Here is a 15,743-nt window from a genome sequence, read left to right as displayed (position 1 = left end):
AATCTCATCAACATGGTCGCGCGTCATCAAATGGCCCCAAGTTGCCATGACAACGGGACACCTCGGTGCCATAAGGCGTCCCGATGTCATGGCAACGCTTGCCATTTGACATCGCGAAGCTATTTTGACTGGACCTTGCAGGGGGAGATGATGCCAGGAGATGCCTCCGCCAGTAAGAGAAATAAATGTAGCACCGTTTCCCCCTCTGGGTTTGGAGCAGGAGAGCTGATCTGCAGTAGTGTGGAGATCAGGACAGGCTTAGCTTCTTTCCCTTGGTGTTCAGCTCCTCCAGCTGTAGTGGGTTCCAGGGTATCCACAAATCAGCCCACACTACTGCACTCTTTCCTGCGCAGCCCAAGGACTAACACTCAGACTGGGGTATATTAGCACAGGATCTTTATTGTGTGGCACTCACTGCAGTTCTTCCTCACAGCGGGTGCATGGTCTCAGAGGTTCCATTCCTCTAGATGGGTGAAGGCCCTGATCTTACAGGCCAATGTGGCTGAGCCTGATGTTCCCCCAGCACAGAGGCTGAGCATGCTCATTCCTGCCATAGGAGAGACTGATATCACTTTCTTCCTCTCTTCACTGGAGCAGGAAGCAGACTGAAGACTAAATTTGGCATTGCCCTAATTAAGACAGAAGGGGCGGGCTCATGGTCTATACCTATTCTGATAGGCTTACACAGGCCATGAGTCACCACCATACTCTTTTCCATCATAGAGGAACAAGGGTGGAGCACAAACACATATGATTAACCTATTACTGCCTGCAGATAACAGGACTTACATAACAGGGTGGGGAAAGAAAGGCAGAATAGACATACCCCATTACATAAATATTTGTAAAAAAATGTATTACAAAAAGTCTCCGGGTTAGCTTTCAATAGTTGTAACTCTGGTTGTTAATGCAATATGTGGATTTATAGATGTAATAATGTAGGATGCTGTCCCATTGAATTAATTTGGTAATGTGTTTTAATGTTTTGATTTGAGTGTTAATTTTACTTTACTAATCATGTGTATTTATTTCCTGATATCCATCCAGTGTATACAGTTCTACAGCCAGGATAAAGGTTTTCCATCTTACCGCACTCCTTAGGTTGAGTTTATAGTACTTGCTACAGTGACTGCGACGTTGGCAGCGCCGTAGCAAGTACATGTTGTCCGTCGCGGGTGCCAATATTGGGTGCGACCGCATGAAATATGCCAGAAAATTTTGATATTTTCACCGATCGAAGGGTGACGTCACGGCTCGTGAGCGGTTTCAGCCAATGAGGGCGAACTGCTCGCGGCCACGCCTCCGGTCGTGATCTCTGATCTCCTGCGCTGAGTGCAGGAATCGCTGTAGGGATGGCTGACGGCTGACGTCACGCCGTCGCCCTTACTATAAACTCGGCCTTATAGATAATTGTAGTGTGTGCCCTTTATCTTGTAAGGTGCAGGACCGTTGAAGAGTGGCTGGGATCCCTCTTCTGCACGTAGTTAAATTTGAAGCTGGATATCTTCTTGCCGCACTATTCTAATCAAGTCTTACAGCAGATCTTATAGCATAATAAAACGGTTTTATTTGCAGGTTGCAAACGCACAACGTTCCAGGGATCTCCCTTGCTGCACCTGAACAGTGCGGCAAGAAGAGGTCCACCTTCGTGTATACAGTTCAAGGCGAGACCCTTAGTTTTGGCACACTGCTTAGTCTTCACGTGGAGATAATTAATTACGGTCTTGCCCCCTGGAAGTTTGACTTGCCACCCACCCTGAAAAATTCTAGAATCACCCCTGCAAAAAATTTAATGGTGCCGGTTTATGACCCCTCTCTCTCTATGTCACACAGGACAGAAGGGGACGTGTGAATCAGCTGGAGATGAGGTGCCCTCACTCCCCATTTTCCAGGTGGAGCAGGAACAGTGTGAGGAGAGAGATATAAAGGGCAAAAGGGGCCCTTTTTGAGTGTGTAAGTGTGTAAATGGATGGCAGATTGACATTGCCACTGGCTGCACAGTAGATGCACATCACAGTCTCTGTGTGTGTGTGTGTGTGTGTCACTGCCGCTGGCCCATGCTGTGTATACGTCAGGCTAGCACTGTTGTACTGGTGCTCTATCTACTGTGACAGAGTAAATGTGAATGCAGGAGACATGTCCTGTTCTCACACATTGCACTCCGGTCACATGAAGCCGCTGTGAATGTCCCACTGATGTCATGGCATTTTCCTTCGCTATGAAACACTCCATATGATTAACTTCCTTCCTGAACAGATACTCATTGTGAGGGGCCAAGAATACAGCGTACAATGCTTCCTCTGCTATTCCTGCACTCACACCATTAGTTACTCATGTACTTGCACTGCTCCCTTCAATTCATGTCCCTGTGGCACTTTAGGACTCACTCTGCCATTTTGTCTTTCCTGGACTAACACTGTCCCTCACTCCCTGTGTAATTCCTGACCTCACAGTTCTCACCTCCCACCACTATCGCAAGACACACCGTGCCACCCCCCCCCCACCCCCCATTATTGCTGGACTCGCACTGCCTCCCTTCCTCCTACTATTGCTGGACTCCCACTGCCCCCCTCACCTATTGCTGAACTCACACTGCCCCACCACCCCCCTCACTGTTGATGGTCTCACCATGCCCTCCCCCCACCTGCTATTGCTGGACTCCCACTGCTATTCTCTCTCACCCCCCCCCCCCCCCGCTAATGCTGGACTCACACTGACGCCCACCCCCCGCCCCACATGCTATTGCGAAGCACACACTGACCCCTCCACCACTATTGCTGGACTCCCACTGCTCTTCCCCCCCCCCCCCCTACTATTGCTGGACTCCCACTGCTCTTCCCACCCCCCTACTATTGCTGGACTCCCACTGCTCTTCCCCCCCTACTATTGCTGAACTACAACTGCTCTTCCCCCCCTACTATTGCTGGACTCCAACTGCTCTTCCCCCCCCTACTATTGCTGGACTCCCACTGCTCCCCCCCCCTACTATTGCTGGACTCCCACTGCTCTTCCCCCCCCCCCCCTACTATTGCTGGACTCCCACTGCTCTCCCCCCCCCTACTATTCCTGGACTCCCACTGCTCTTCTCCTCCCCCCCCCCCTCCCACACTATTGCTGGACTCCCACTGCTCTTCTCTCTCCTCCCTCCCCACACCCCGCTATAGCTGAAATCCAACTGCCCCTCCCCCTGCTGGACTCACACCCTTCCCCCCGCTATTGCTGGACTCACTGCCCTTGCTGTTTTTGATGGACTCGCAGTGGCCACCCCCTTGCTTTTGCTGGACACAAACTGCCACCCCCTACTGTTGCTGGCCTCACGCTCGCTCCCTCCCTCCCCCCCTGACTTATTGCTCCTTCTGCTATTCCTAAGATAACAAATATGTTTATGTACATGCATAACAGGCACTGCCCCCCCCTCCCCCAGTGTCCGGTGCAGGTTCTGTAGGAGAGGAGAGAGAAAGGGGGGGGGGGGAGAGAGCGTGGGAACAGCCAGAATCAGTTCCTGGGAGGAAGAGGATTTCCTCATCATACTCTGTCAATGCTGGGAGCAGAGTCCAAGAGAAGAGGGGGAGAGAGAAAAGGCGGGTAGAGGAGAGAAGGGGGAAGGAGAGAAGTGGAAAACCTGTGTGCGGATCTACTGTACAAATTAGATCACACTCAGCATCATAATGGCATCGTTTAGACAGCTGACATAATATGACCAAAGGTCACCAGTACATAATCAACATTATCTGAGGAAGAAGCGAGAGGACGCTGTGTGAGCAGAGGAGTCATCAATAGTACAGGATACTGTGCTTGCAGAGAAGCTGGCTTTACTTCAGGATACCTGTATGCGCTGAGGAGGAATTCATATTACGTGTGTGTGCGCGTGTGCAGAGAAGAGACTACTACAGGATACCGTGTTCAGAGAAGCACATGTTTGGTTCCAGTTTCAGGGCCTTTGAAGCACTGAGGTCACCGCTAGAAAATGTCTATTTATTTATTTATTTATATCTGCACATGCCAGCACACATCTGTCACACATACTACTGCAGTTCTGAGAGTTCATAGTATGGGTCACAGTATTGGAGAGATTGGGGTGACAAGAAACCAACAGTGAACTGACACGTCCTCGCCCCCTGAACATGTGCATGGGGTCTGATCTCCTCTTTTCCTTCATACACAGGTATGGACAGTCTCCCTCCTTTATACACAGGTCTGGTGGGGGCCGTCTGTGCACAGACTCACAGAAATAAAAAGAGATGCCACACCTCGCGGAGGTGACATGCTGGAGGTCCCCCTCAGCAGGCCGGTGAGCGTGATCACGGCTGTTTGGACCGAGGCCAGAGGCGACTGGTGAGGGAGCCCAGGAACATCTGCTGCGGGTTTTTGTGCTGAGACAGATCAGCCAATCTCTGCTGCTCCTCTGGTGGGATGGAGGAAAGAGGATTAGAAAGAGATGGAGAAGGGCTAAAGGGGAAAGAAAAGGAGAGGGTGCAAAGAGGAGAGAGAGTGTCAGATTTTGCTGCCCCATTACCTGCTCCAGTTTTGTCTGACGAAGTTTAAATGCCTCCAGTGGATCCTTCTCTAAGGAATAATTTTCCAGAACTGTTCGCACACTCTTCAACACCACTCACAGCAATAGCTATGGTAGAAAGGGAGGGAGTGAGAGACCGAACAAAAAGGGGCAGAGAGTGGGAGAGAGAATGGGAATTAAGCTTTTCTAGCGGCTCCTAGGACAGTTTAGCATTGACTAGATACAATTTCACCTACTATAAAGACATGGATTTCTCCCCCCCCCCCACCCACCCCATACCACCCTCCTTTCTATGCTCCTCACTCTCCATCCTCCATACCCCTTGTTACATCCCCTGACCCCCACCCCTCCATCCCTCACTCACTCTTCAGGAATGCAGTCAGGTCATATAATATCCGATCCTCTGAGCTTCCGTCCCACTTCTTTAGGGTTAGACCATTGTAAGGCTGCAGTTTAAAGGCCTCTCTCTTACAGTCAACTATCACCACGCGTGACTGATCCCTGTTCAGACACGAGATGTCCTACACACGCACACACAAAGATATCAGATTTCTTATGTTCCCTTGTTGTTCGGTCCCAGCCTGCTATCTTCTCTTGAAAACAGTGAAGATTTTAGATCATAGGAGAAAAGGCAAAAAAAAGCCTAATGCTACATCTAACTTGTCCTATGGACAATACAGATAAGTATTGAACTATATAAATATGCTGTTTGGAGGTTTGTGCCCCCCACACTTTCCAAGTAAGCAGGTCTTTTTCATGCAGCTGGTTGGGACAGATCCAATGCGATAATTCTTCCTCCAATTATAGAGTTAAATAAGAATTTTAATCAGTTAGTGTTAGGACCTGCAATATTTGGTCATGCCTTAAATAATAATAATAAAATAATAATAGCATGTTCTTGTATAGCGCTGCTTGTTTTACGTAGCGCTTACAGAGACATTTTGCAGGCACAGGGAGATAAAGTGACTTGCCCAAGGACACAAGGAGCCCGACACCAGGAATTGAACCAGGTTCCCCTGCTTCAAACTCAGTGCCAGTCAGTGTCTTTACTCACTGAGCCACTTCTTCTCCGATGGAGAAAGCCTTGATGTGACTTGCAGGTTTAAAATGCTTTGGCCAAAGGGTTCAACTAAATAAATGACCCTTTTTCAAGAGATATATAGGTATTTCACTGTGTATTTTTGTCATATTGGATGTAGCTTTGGGCTTCTTTGTTTTTTTTTGTTGTACAGTATACTATATAATATGTCAAGAAATATTATACATTTAGTGTAGATACCTGCTTAAATGGAGGTGACCTGGACTGGGATAGCAGGCCTAAACTCATTTCTAAATCACAAGATGCAACCAAATGACTCATTTGTTAAAAGACTTAAGACCCATCTTTGCTCCCAGCTCAAGCAGCCTCGTAGACAGAAAGATAGACAGACCAAGCAGCCTCTTCTAAACCCGACAGCAACTAAGAGGGACAGAGGGTTAGTAGAGGCTCTAAACACACCCAAATACTTGGAGGCAGATGGGAAGTGAGGTTAAGAGGGGGAGGGGGGGGGGGGGGCTGATAGGTAGAGAGGGGACAGAAGGTCCTGAAGTAACTAAACATTCACGGGGGAGGGGGGGGGAAGGGGGAGAGGAGGCTCAGATTACACAACACGTGCCAGCAGCAGAGACACTTGCCCTTCTCAACACTTCTAGCACTGCACTCTCACTATACACTGCACACTCAGTATACGCCAGCCCATACACTGCTAGCACTGTACCCTGACTTTACACTGCTCTATATGGTGCCATCACTGCACACAATACAAACTGTTTGACACTTCAAGCACTGGACACTCACTACACACCATTCTATAAAGGTGCCAGTGAATAAGAATAGCCTGTTCTTGTATAGCGCTGCTAGTTTTATGTAGCGCTTTACAGAGACATTTTGCAGGCACAGGTCCCTGCCCGTGTACAGAGACATTTTGCAGGCACAGGTCCCTGCCCGTGGAGCTTACAATCTATGTTTTTGGTGCCCAAGGTCACAAGGAGCCGACACCGGGAATTGAACCAGGCTCCCCTGCTTGAAAGTGTCAGTCGGTGTCTTTACTCACTGAGCCACTCCCTCTCCCTAAACGCTGCACAGTGCTGCACACTCCCTAAACGCTGCTCTATATACTGCTAGCACTGCACTCATAAATAAATAAATGAATGCTCAAAATTATGAGCAGAACCCCAGGAACATAACATGTGCAGCTTTGAGACTCTGATGAGATAGCGGAGGAGGTTAGTATAGAGAACATACTTTAACATGATGTCCTTCTGTGTAACGCGTGGCGTCTCGGAACAGCCGATATGACACAAAGCCGTGAGGATCCACACTATCTATGAGAGGGAAAGCAGTCTGGGACAAAGACAGAGGAGGACAGAGAGAGAGAGAGAGAGAGAGAGAGAGAGAGGGGGGGGACAGAGAGAGAGAGAGAGGGGGGGGGGGACAGAGAGAGAGAGAGGGGGGGGGGGACAGAGAGAGAGAGAGAGAGGGGGGGGACAGAGAGAGAGAGAGGGGGGGGGACAGAGAGAGAGAGAGGGGGGGGGGACAGAGAGAGAGAGAGAGAGGGGGGGGGACAGAGAGAGAGAGAGGGGGGGGGACAGAGAGAGAGAGAGGGGGGGGACAGAGAGAGAGAGAGGGGGGGGGACAGAGAGAGAGAGATGGGGGACAGAGAGAGAGAGATGGGGGACAGAGAGAGAGAGGGGGGGGCAGAGAGAGAGAGAGAGAGAGAGAGGGGGGCAGAGAGAGAGAGAGAGAGAGAGGGGGGCAGAGAGAGAGACAGAGAGAGACAGGGAGAGACAGGGAGAGACAGGGAGAGACAGGGAGAGACAGGGAGAGACAGGGAGAGACAGGGAGAGACAGGGAGAGAGAGACGAGAAGGGGGGGGGGGGAGAAAGAGAGAGACACACGAGAGAAAGGGGGAGGGGGAGAGAGAGGAGACGCACACAGGAGGGAAAGACACACAGAGGAGACACCCAAACACACAGATGAGAGACAGACAGACACACACACAGAGGAGAGAACGAGAAACAGAGGAGAGAAAATATATCAGTAGTGTTATCATGGTTACTCATGTTATCAGCATCATGGCATTAGCGGTATACACGCAGCACAGAGAGGAAACTCACCATTCCTGTCTCAGAGGTAAATATGACGATCTCATACAGAGGGGCCAGCTGCTGGAACAGGTTATCAATACCAGCTCTCTTCTTAAAACGCCAGCCAGTCACTAACTGACACCAGAGACAGAGAGAGGATAGTGAGAGTCGAAGAGAGCGAGAGAAAGGGGGAGACGGATTGAAGGAGAGTGGGGGAGAGTGAAGGGGAAATGGGGACGGCTGGATAGATGGAGCACATACCGACCACTCTGGGTGCAGCAGCACATCTGTCAGTTCCAGGACCAGGGTGTAAGGTGGCTGGTAATATGGCTCTTTCAGAGGGTCTGGGAGAAGCTTTGGACTAGTGGGTTCAATGATCATCTGAGAGAGGAGAGAGAGCATAGGGTGAAGAGAGAAGAGCGAGAGCTCAGAACTCAGAGGGTGGACGAAAGACAAGCACCCACCTGCCGATAATCTTTGAAGTATTTGTATGTCCTTCGGAACTGCTGGACAACGAGGGGGTCTAAAACAGAGATAGGCGAGTTTAGAGGGGAGAGAGAGCACAAGCGAGAATGGCGAGGGAGGGCGGGCGGGCGAGAAGGGCGCGGGGAGCGCGAGAAGGGCAAAAGGAGAGAAAAAAGGGTATGTGGGGGTAGATAGAGAGGGGAGGGAAGGGCAGGAGGGGGAGCAAGGGGGTGGAAAGAGGGGAAAGCGAGACGGGCGAGGAAGGGGAGGGAGTCGGGAGAGGGAGCAAGACGAGATAGTCGTGGGAGGGGAGAGAGAGCGAGAAAGGCGAGACGTGCGAGGGAGGGGAGGGATAGCGAGACGGGCAAGGGGGAAGGAGGGGAGGGGAAAGCGAGACGGGCGAGGAAGGGGAGGGAGTCGGGAGAGGGAGCAAGTCGAGACGGTCGTGGGAGGGGAGAGAGAGCGAGAAAGGCGGGAGGGGAGAGAGAGCGAGAAAGGCGGGAGGGGAGAGAGAGCGAGAAAGGCGGGAGGGGAGAGAGAGCGAGAAAGGCGGGAGGGGAGAGAGAGCGAGAAAGGCGAGACGTGCGAGGGAGAGAGAGCGAGAAAGGCGAGACGTGCGAGGGAGAGAGAGCGAGAAAGGCGAGACGTGCGAGGGAGAGAGAGCGAGAAAGGCGAGACGTGCGAGGGAGAGAGAGCGAGAAAGGCGAGACGTGCGAGGGAGAGAGAGCGAGAAAGGCGAGACGTGCGAGGGAGTGAGCGCGAGAAAGGCGAGACGTGCGAGGGAGGGGAGGGATAGCGAGACGGGCAAGGGGGAAGGAGGGGAGGGGAAAGCGAGACGGGCGAGGAAGGGGAGGGAGTCGGGAGAGGGAGAGAGAGCAAGTCGAGACGGTCGTGGGAGGGGAGAGAGAGCGAGAAAGGCGGGAGGGGAGAGAGAGCGAGAAAGGCGGGAGGGGAGAGAGAGCGAGAAAGGCGGGAGGGGAGAGAGCGAGAAAGGCGGGAGGGGAGAGAGAGCGAGAAAGGCGAGACGTGCGAGGGAGAGAGAGCGAGAAAGGCGAGACGTGCGAGGGAGAGAGAGCGAGAAAGGCGAGACGTGCGAGGGAGAGAGCGCGAGAAAGGCGAGACGTGCGAGGGAGGGGAGGGATAGCGAGACGGGCAAGGGGGAAGGAGGGGAGGGGAAAGCGAGACGGGCGAGGAAGGGGAGGGAGTCGGGAGAGGGAGAGAGAGCAAGTCGAGACGGTCGTGGGAGGGGAGAGAGAGCGAGAAAGGCGGGAGGGGAGAGAGAGCGAGAAAGGCGGGAGGGGAGAGAGAGCGAGAAAGGCGGGAGGGGAGAGAGAGCGAGAAAGGCGAGACGTGCGATGGAGAGAGCGAGGGAGAGCGAGACGTGCGAGGGAGAGCGAGACGGGCGAGGGAGAGCGAGACGGGCGAGGGAGGGAGAGCGAGACGGGCGAGGGAGGGAGAGCGAGACGGGCGAGGGAGGGAGAGCGAGACGGGCGAGGGAGGGAGAGCGAGACGGGCGAGGGAGGGAGAGCGAGACGGGCGAGGGAGGGAGAGCGAGACGGGCGAGGGAGGGAGAGCGAGACGGGCGAGGGAGGGAGAGCGAGACGGGCGAGGGAGGGAGAGCGAGACGGGCGAGGGAGGGAGAGCGAGACGGGCGAGGGAGGGAGAGCGAGACGGGCGAGGGAGGGAGAGCGAGACGGGCGAGGGAGAGAGAGCGAGACGGGCGAGGGAGAGCGAGACGGGCGAGGGAGAGAGCGAGACGGGCGAGGGAGAGAGCGAGACGGGCGAGGGAGAGAGCGAGACGGGCGAGTGAGAGAGCGAGACGGGCGAGTGAGAGAGCGAGACGGGCGAGGGAGAGAGCGAGACGGGCGAGGGAGAGAGCGAGACGGGCGAGGGAGAGAGCGAGACGGGCGAGGGAGAGAGCGACAAGGGCGAGGGAGAGAGCGAGAGAGAGCGAGGGAGAGAGCGAGACGGGCGAGGGAGAGAGCGACAAGGGCGAGGGAGAGAGCGACAAGGGCGTGGGAGAGAGCGACAAGGGCGTGGGAGAGAGCGACAAGGGCGAGGGAGAGAGCGACAAGGGCGAGGGAGAGAGCGACAAGGGCGAGGGAGAGAGCGACAAGGGCGAGGGAGAGAGCGACAAGGGCGAGGGAGAGAGCGACAAGGGCGAGGGAGAGAGCGAGAAGGGCGAGGGAGAGAGCGAGAAGGGCGAGGGAGAGAGCGAGAAGGGCGAGGGAGAGAGCGAGAAGGGCGAGGGAAAGAGCGAGAAGGGCGAGGGAGAGCGAGAAGGGCGAGGGAGAGAGCGAGAAGGGCGAGGGAGAGAGCGAGGAGGGAGAGCGAGAAGGGCGAGGGATAGAAGGTTGGAGGGAGAGAGCAAGACGGGGAGGGAGAGAGGAGGAGAGGGGGGAGATGGCGAGAGGTTTAGGGTTGGAGAGTGAGAGAGGTGCAGGGTTAGGGTTAGAGAGGTGCAGGGTTAGGGTTAGAGAGGGGTGCAGGGTTAGGGTTAGAGGGGTGCCGGGTTAGGGAGGGGTGCAGGGTTAGAGAAGGGTGCAGGGTTAGGGTTAGAGAGGGGTGCAGGGTTAGGGTTAGAGAGGGGTGCAGGGTTAGGGTTAGAGAGGGGTGCAGGGTTAGGGTTAGAGAGGGGTGCAGGGTTAGGGTTAGAGAGGGGTGCAGGGTTAGGGTTAGAGAGGGGTGCAGGGTTAGGGTTAGAGAGGGGTGCAGGGTTAGGGTTAGAGAAGGGTGCAGGGTTAGAAAGGGGTGCAGGGTTAGGGTTAGAGAGGGGTGCAGGGTTAGGGTTAGAGAGGGGTGCAGGGTTAGGGAGGGGTGCAGGGTTAGGGTTAGAGAGGGGTGCAGGGTTAGGGTTAGAGAGGGGTGAAGGGTTAGGGTTAGAGAGGGGTGCAGGGTTAGGGTTAGAGAGGGGTGCAGGGTTAGAGAGGGGTGCAGGGTTAGGGTTAGAGAGGGGTGCAGGGTTAGAGAGGGGTGCAGGGTTAGGGAGGGGTGCAGGGTTAGGGATAGAGAGGGGTGCAGGGTAAGGGATAGAGAGGGGTACAGGGTTAGGGTTAGAGAGGGGTGCAGGGTTAGAGAGGGGGGCAGGGTTAGGGAGGGGTGCAGGGTTAGGGAGGGGTGCAGGGTTATTGTTAGAGAGGGGTGCAGGGTTAGGGTTAGAGAGGGGTGCAGGGTTAGGGTTACAGAGGGGTGCAGGGTTAGAGAGTGAGAGGGGTGCAGTGTTAGAGAGTGAGAGGGGTGCAGGGTTAGGGTTAGAGAAGGGTGCAGGGTTAGGGTTAGAGAGGGGTGCAGGGTTAGGGTTAGAGAGGGGTGCAGGGTTAGGGTTAGAGAGGGGTGCAGGGTTAGGGTTAGAGAGGGTGCAGGGTTAGGGTTAGAGAGGGGTGCAGGGTTAGGGTTAGAGAGGGGTGCAGGGTTAGGGTTGGAGAGTGAGACGTGTGCAGATTTAGGGTTGGAGATGGATGCAGGGTTATGTAGGTGTAGATTTAGAGTTAGAGAGAGAGGGGTACCGGGTTAGGGTTAGCTAAGGGGAGAGAGGTGCAGAGTTAGATCGTGAGGGAAAGGTGCAGGGTGACAGAGGGGGGACAGCAGGAGAGCAATGCCCTTTTCCACATTAGGAGACATGACTGTGACAGTATTGTGGGTACAGGTGGGGAGGAGAGGTTTGTAAAGGGAATGTATATTACAAGACAAGTAGGACAGCTCTGTGTATGGGACAATGAGGTGACAACAGCTCGATGACAATACAGCTGGGAGCAACATATGTCAGCTCTGTAACCAGGGACAGAGCAGACCTCCTACTCTATAACTCGCACAGGGAGCAGGACACTACCACTCATTTGTATTTTCACCTAAAAAATAAGGATTTCATATTAAAAAGGTCCATTCCATTGTGTTCTTTAATCTACAATCCCTGAGGCCAGTAAAATAACACTAACACACACACACACACACACACACACACACACATGCACACACACACACACTAATGCTAGAACAGCAGAGATTTGAGTTGTGTGTTTATAAATTAAATATAACTGGTGCACCGTACCCCTCAGCACAATCAAACCTAACATACATAACACAGGAGTGATACTCCGCACCATTGTGTAGTGTGGTCTTACCCTTTCTCACAACCTCTTCACCTTCCCCTGGGACTTCTTTCAGGATTTAGCAGCTGGGAAGCCCCAGGCGAGGGGAGGGGGAATACACACAGCACAGGGGATATACAGACCCCACCTACACTACAAAGCCATACAGAAAGTCCAACCTATGCTACACAATCCTAGAGAAGGGGGATATACAGACTCCCATTACACTGCACAGTCCTACAGAAATGGGGTATGTAAAGCTGTGCAATGTGGCTGGGGTCTGTATATTCACTGTCTGTAGGGCTGTGTAGTTTAATGTAGGTTCTGTATACCCCACTTCTGTAGGATTGTGCAGTGTATGGGTTAGTCCTTACACTGCACATTCCATTCCTACAGACATGGGGTATACAGACCTATGGGATATATATTACACTACACCACCCTACAGACATGGGGTATACAGACCTATGGGATATATATTACACTACACCACCCTACAGACATGGGGTATCAAGAAACCCACATTACACTACACAGCCCTATAGACCATGAATATACAGACGCCAACCACATTCATAGCTCTACAGACGAGCATACAGATCCTCCTGTGGCACTGCACCCACGTACATGAAAGCCTCCTGCCCAGCCATGGAATATCACACCAGTTACATCACCCCTCTACCCCCTCCCTGGGTATTACATTAATGTTCCTCTTTTACCGAGAAGGATGTGCAGAAATGAATGAGCACAGAAATGTGTCTTAATTTTCCAAGTACTGACAACTTTCAGAGGGCATTTACAGACATACAAACATATAGCCTTTCACTCATTTGAAAACTCCCTGCTGTCTCTCAGTCTCACTCGGGGTATATGCCTCCTATCTGCACTGCTACAATATACATGAAGAGACAGGGGAGGTTTGGGAATCTACCAAAGTTTCTGAATGCCTCTCTGCTATATCATCCTGGATGGCACTCCGCCGCCTTAAACTCAACATGGCTAAAACAGAGCTCCTCATACTTCCTCCCAAATCTGGCCCTACTACCTCCTTCCACATTACTGTTGGAACTACGATCATTCACCCAGTAGCCCAAGCACGCTGCCTAGGGGTCACACTCTACTCCTATCTCACATTCGCCCCTCACATTCAAAACATTTCTAAAACTTGTTGCTTTTTCCTCCGAAATATCACAAAGATACGCCCGTTCCTATGTTGCTCGACTGCTAAAACTCTGACTCAGGCCCTCATTCTCTCGCGTCTTGATTACTGTAACCTCCTGCTATCCTGCCTTCCTGCCTCTCACCTGTCTCCCCTACAATCTATCCTAAATGTTGCTGCCAGAATCACTCTACTCTTTCCTAGATCTGTCTCGGCATCTCCCCTCATGAAATCTCTGTCCTGGCTTCCGATCAAATCCCGTATCACACACTCAATTCTCCTGTTCACTTTTAAAGCTCTACACTCTTCTGCCCCTCTTTACATCTCAGCCCTAATTTCTCACTATGACCATTCCCCTCAGTACCCGACTAACACCCTCTCTATCCACCTTTAAGACCCACCTTAAGACACACTTGCTTAAAGAAGCATATGAATAGCACTGTGGATATTCTGAACACATGGTACATAAAGCTTGGCCCCCTGCAGACGCACTTACCAGAACTCCCTCCTACTGTCTCTGTACGTTCTCCCTACCAAACAATTAGACTGTAAGCTCCTCGGGGCAGGGACTCCTCTTCCTTAATGTTACTTTTATGTCTGAAGCACTTATTCCCATGATCTGTTATTTATATTATCTGTTATTTATTTGATTACCACATGTATTACTACTGTGAAGCGCTATGTACATTAATGGCGCTATATAAATAAAGACATACAATACAATACAATCTATATACCCTATAATTTAATCTATGAAGAAATGTACTGTTGGTGTATTAATGTTATCATAACGTCCAACAAATATTTATATACATATTTATTTCACTATACATATATACCTTCTCTCTTCTGCATGTATGTATACATACCCCTATGTACATTTTTTTTATATATACATATAAAAAACAAAAATAGAAAGCGTGGGCTCCATAGCAAAATCTCAAAAATAGGTTTATTAGTGAGCAATATAAAAATGCAACTCACAAAGGTCACTTGAACTTGCGCATAGAAGAAACTGTATTTATTGTATATTCTTATATTGGCTATATGCCAACGGTGGAGGTTTTCTGTCGCCTTTTTCACCCACCATAACTTAAAATGTGATATGGTAAACCTACCCAGCCTAGAAATATTTCAAAACAAGTATAAACCTACCTCACACTGATGATACCCATCAAGGTTGAAACATGTCTGTGAGTGGTTTAAACTTGCTTTGCTTGTCCCATGCAGTGTTTAAAAGCTGTGTGAATGGCGATACATCAGCTTAAATGGGCTCCATGTGAATGGATATTCCAGGCAAAAAGGTGACACATTGTGTGCTCATTTGCATGTCATTTCCCAGTATCCCTTGCTGCAGTGGAAGCACTGTATGCTAGGTGATAATGGTTGAAAGGCAGGGGTGCAGACCTGTCTAAGACATGTGAATGTGCTCACGAGATATACACACACACACACACACACACACACACACACACACACTATTGAAGGGGTTTCACAATAGGACAATGTTTATGTTGGTTATTCTGTGCCTCTGCTCTAACACCTCTCCTTCCCCTCAGCGGCTGTTCATAATGTGGCCTCATTACTAATTCGGCATTTTATAATGACAGTATAAACCCTGGGCTAATTAATTTGAAAATGGGCAGGATTCTCTTCTCTAACTCTTTTATGGGTTTGTTTGTGTAACAACTGCAGCCTTGTTGACCTTCATTAATACGGAGATGAATATACAGTAAAAGAGGGAGACACAGCGGTACTACGCTGTGTGTGTGTATGTACGTGTATTTATCATATGTTTGGGTCCGTTTATTTATTGCGCATGTGTTTCTTTTCTTTTACACCAGAGGTTGCAACAATTACTCTGTAGTAAGAACGCTGCCTTTGAAGTGGATGAGCATGATTGGAATCCCAGTGTCATTTTTTGGTGCCCTTGGGAAAGTCACAGTAGGTACGTGGGCTTCAGGCAGCACAATTAAGACTGTAACCTCTGTGAGGCAGGGACTCCTTGTGCCTGCAAAATTCTATGTACTACACACCACACACATTGTCAGGGCTATCCAAGAAACAAATATCATTATTAAATGTATGCGAAGTAACATGCCCATTTTGTGCAAAAGTTTTTAGATTTTCGGACCCCGTCCCGTGCCTTGGAGTGTGTGGCAGAGAGGACATATTATAATGGGATATATCCGTTTGCATGTGACCATTACCCATGACAGGAGGCACAAAGTCTGGGCTGAGGTGGTTGCATTTCTCATACGAGTCCGCCATATTTACCAAGGACCAAAAGGCCCTACCTGTGTCAGTGCATTTTAGGGTTTTATTTACAGAGGAGGGGGGAGGGGGGCTGTCTGCTGACTCTGGTCCTAGCATTTTCCTCCCTGTGCCT

General features: G+C 51.2%; 2 protein-coding genes across 2 annotated transcripts in view; both read right to left on the bottom strand.

Moving 5' to 3' along the window:
- Window positions 1-3,961: 3,961 nt before the first annotated feature.
- The window catches only part of TIMM50 (translocase of inner mitochondrial membrane 50), a gene marked incomplete at its 5' end in the record, with an annotated part of 36,275 nt that continues 24,493 nt past the window's right edge, over window positions 3,962-15,743 (bottom strand). Inside the window, 8 exon segments of the mRNA XM_075581535.1 lie at window positions 3,962-4,403; window positions 4,517-4,597; window positions 4,599-4,624; window positions 4,881-5,037; window positions 6,801-6,899; window positions 7,673-7,777; window positions 7,904-8,023; window positions 8,107-8,165. Coding sequence (XP_075437650.1) covers window positions 4,302-4,403; window positions 4,517-4,597; window positions 4,599-4,624; window positions 4,881-5,037; window positions 6,801-6,899; window positions 7,673-7,777; window positions 7,904-8,023; window positions 8,107-8,165 — 749 coding nt within the window.
- Window positions 10,748-15,625, bottom strand: LOC142475801 (uncharacterized; the record flags this gene model as incomplete). The annotated part of the gene is given in 3 exon segments (XM_075581534.1): window positions 10,748-11,460; window positions 11,463-11,588; window positions 15,565-15,625. Coding segments are annotated over 3 exon segments (900 nt in total), but the record flags the coding sequence as incomplete, so codon positions are not given.

The sequence above is a fragment of the Ascaphus truei genome, unplaced genomic scaffold (assembly GCF_040206685.1).
Source record: "Ascaphus truei isolate aAscTru1 unplaced genomic scaffold, aAscTru1.hap1 HAP1_SCAFFOLD_1392, whole genome shotgun sequence".
In the NCBI taxonomy this organism is placed as follows: Eukaryota; Metazoa; Chordata; class Amphibia; order Anura; family Ascaphidae; genus Ascaphus; species Ascaphus truei.
The sequence above is the reverse complement of the archived record's forward strand: the minus strand, read 5'-3'. Positions and strand labels throughout refer to the sequence as shown.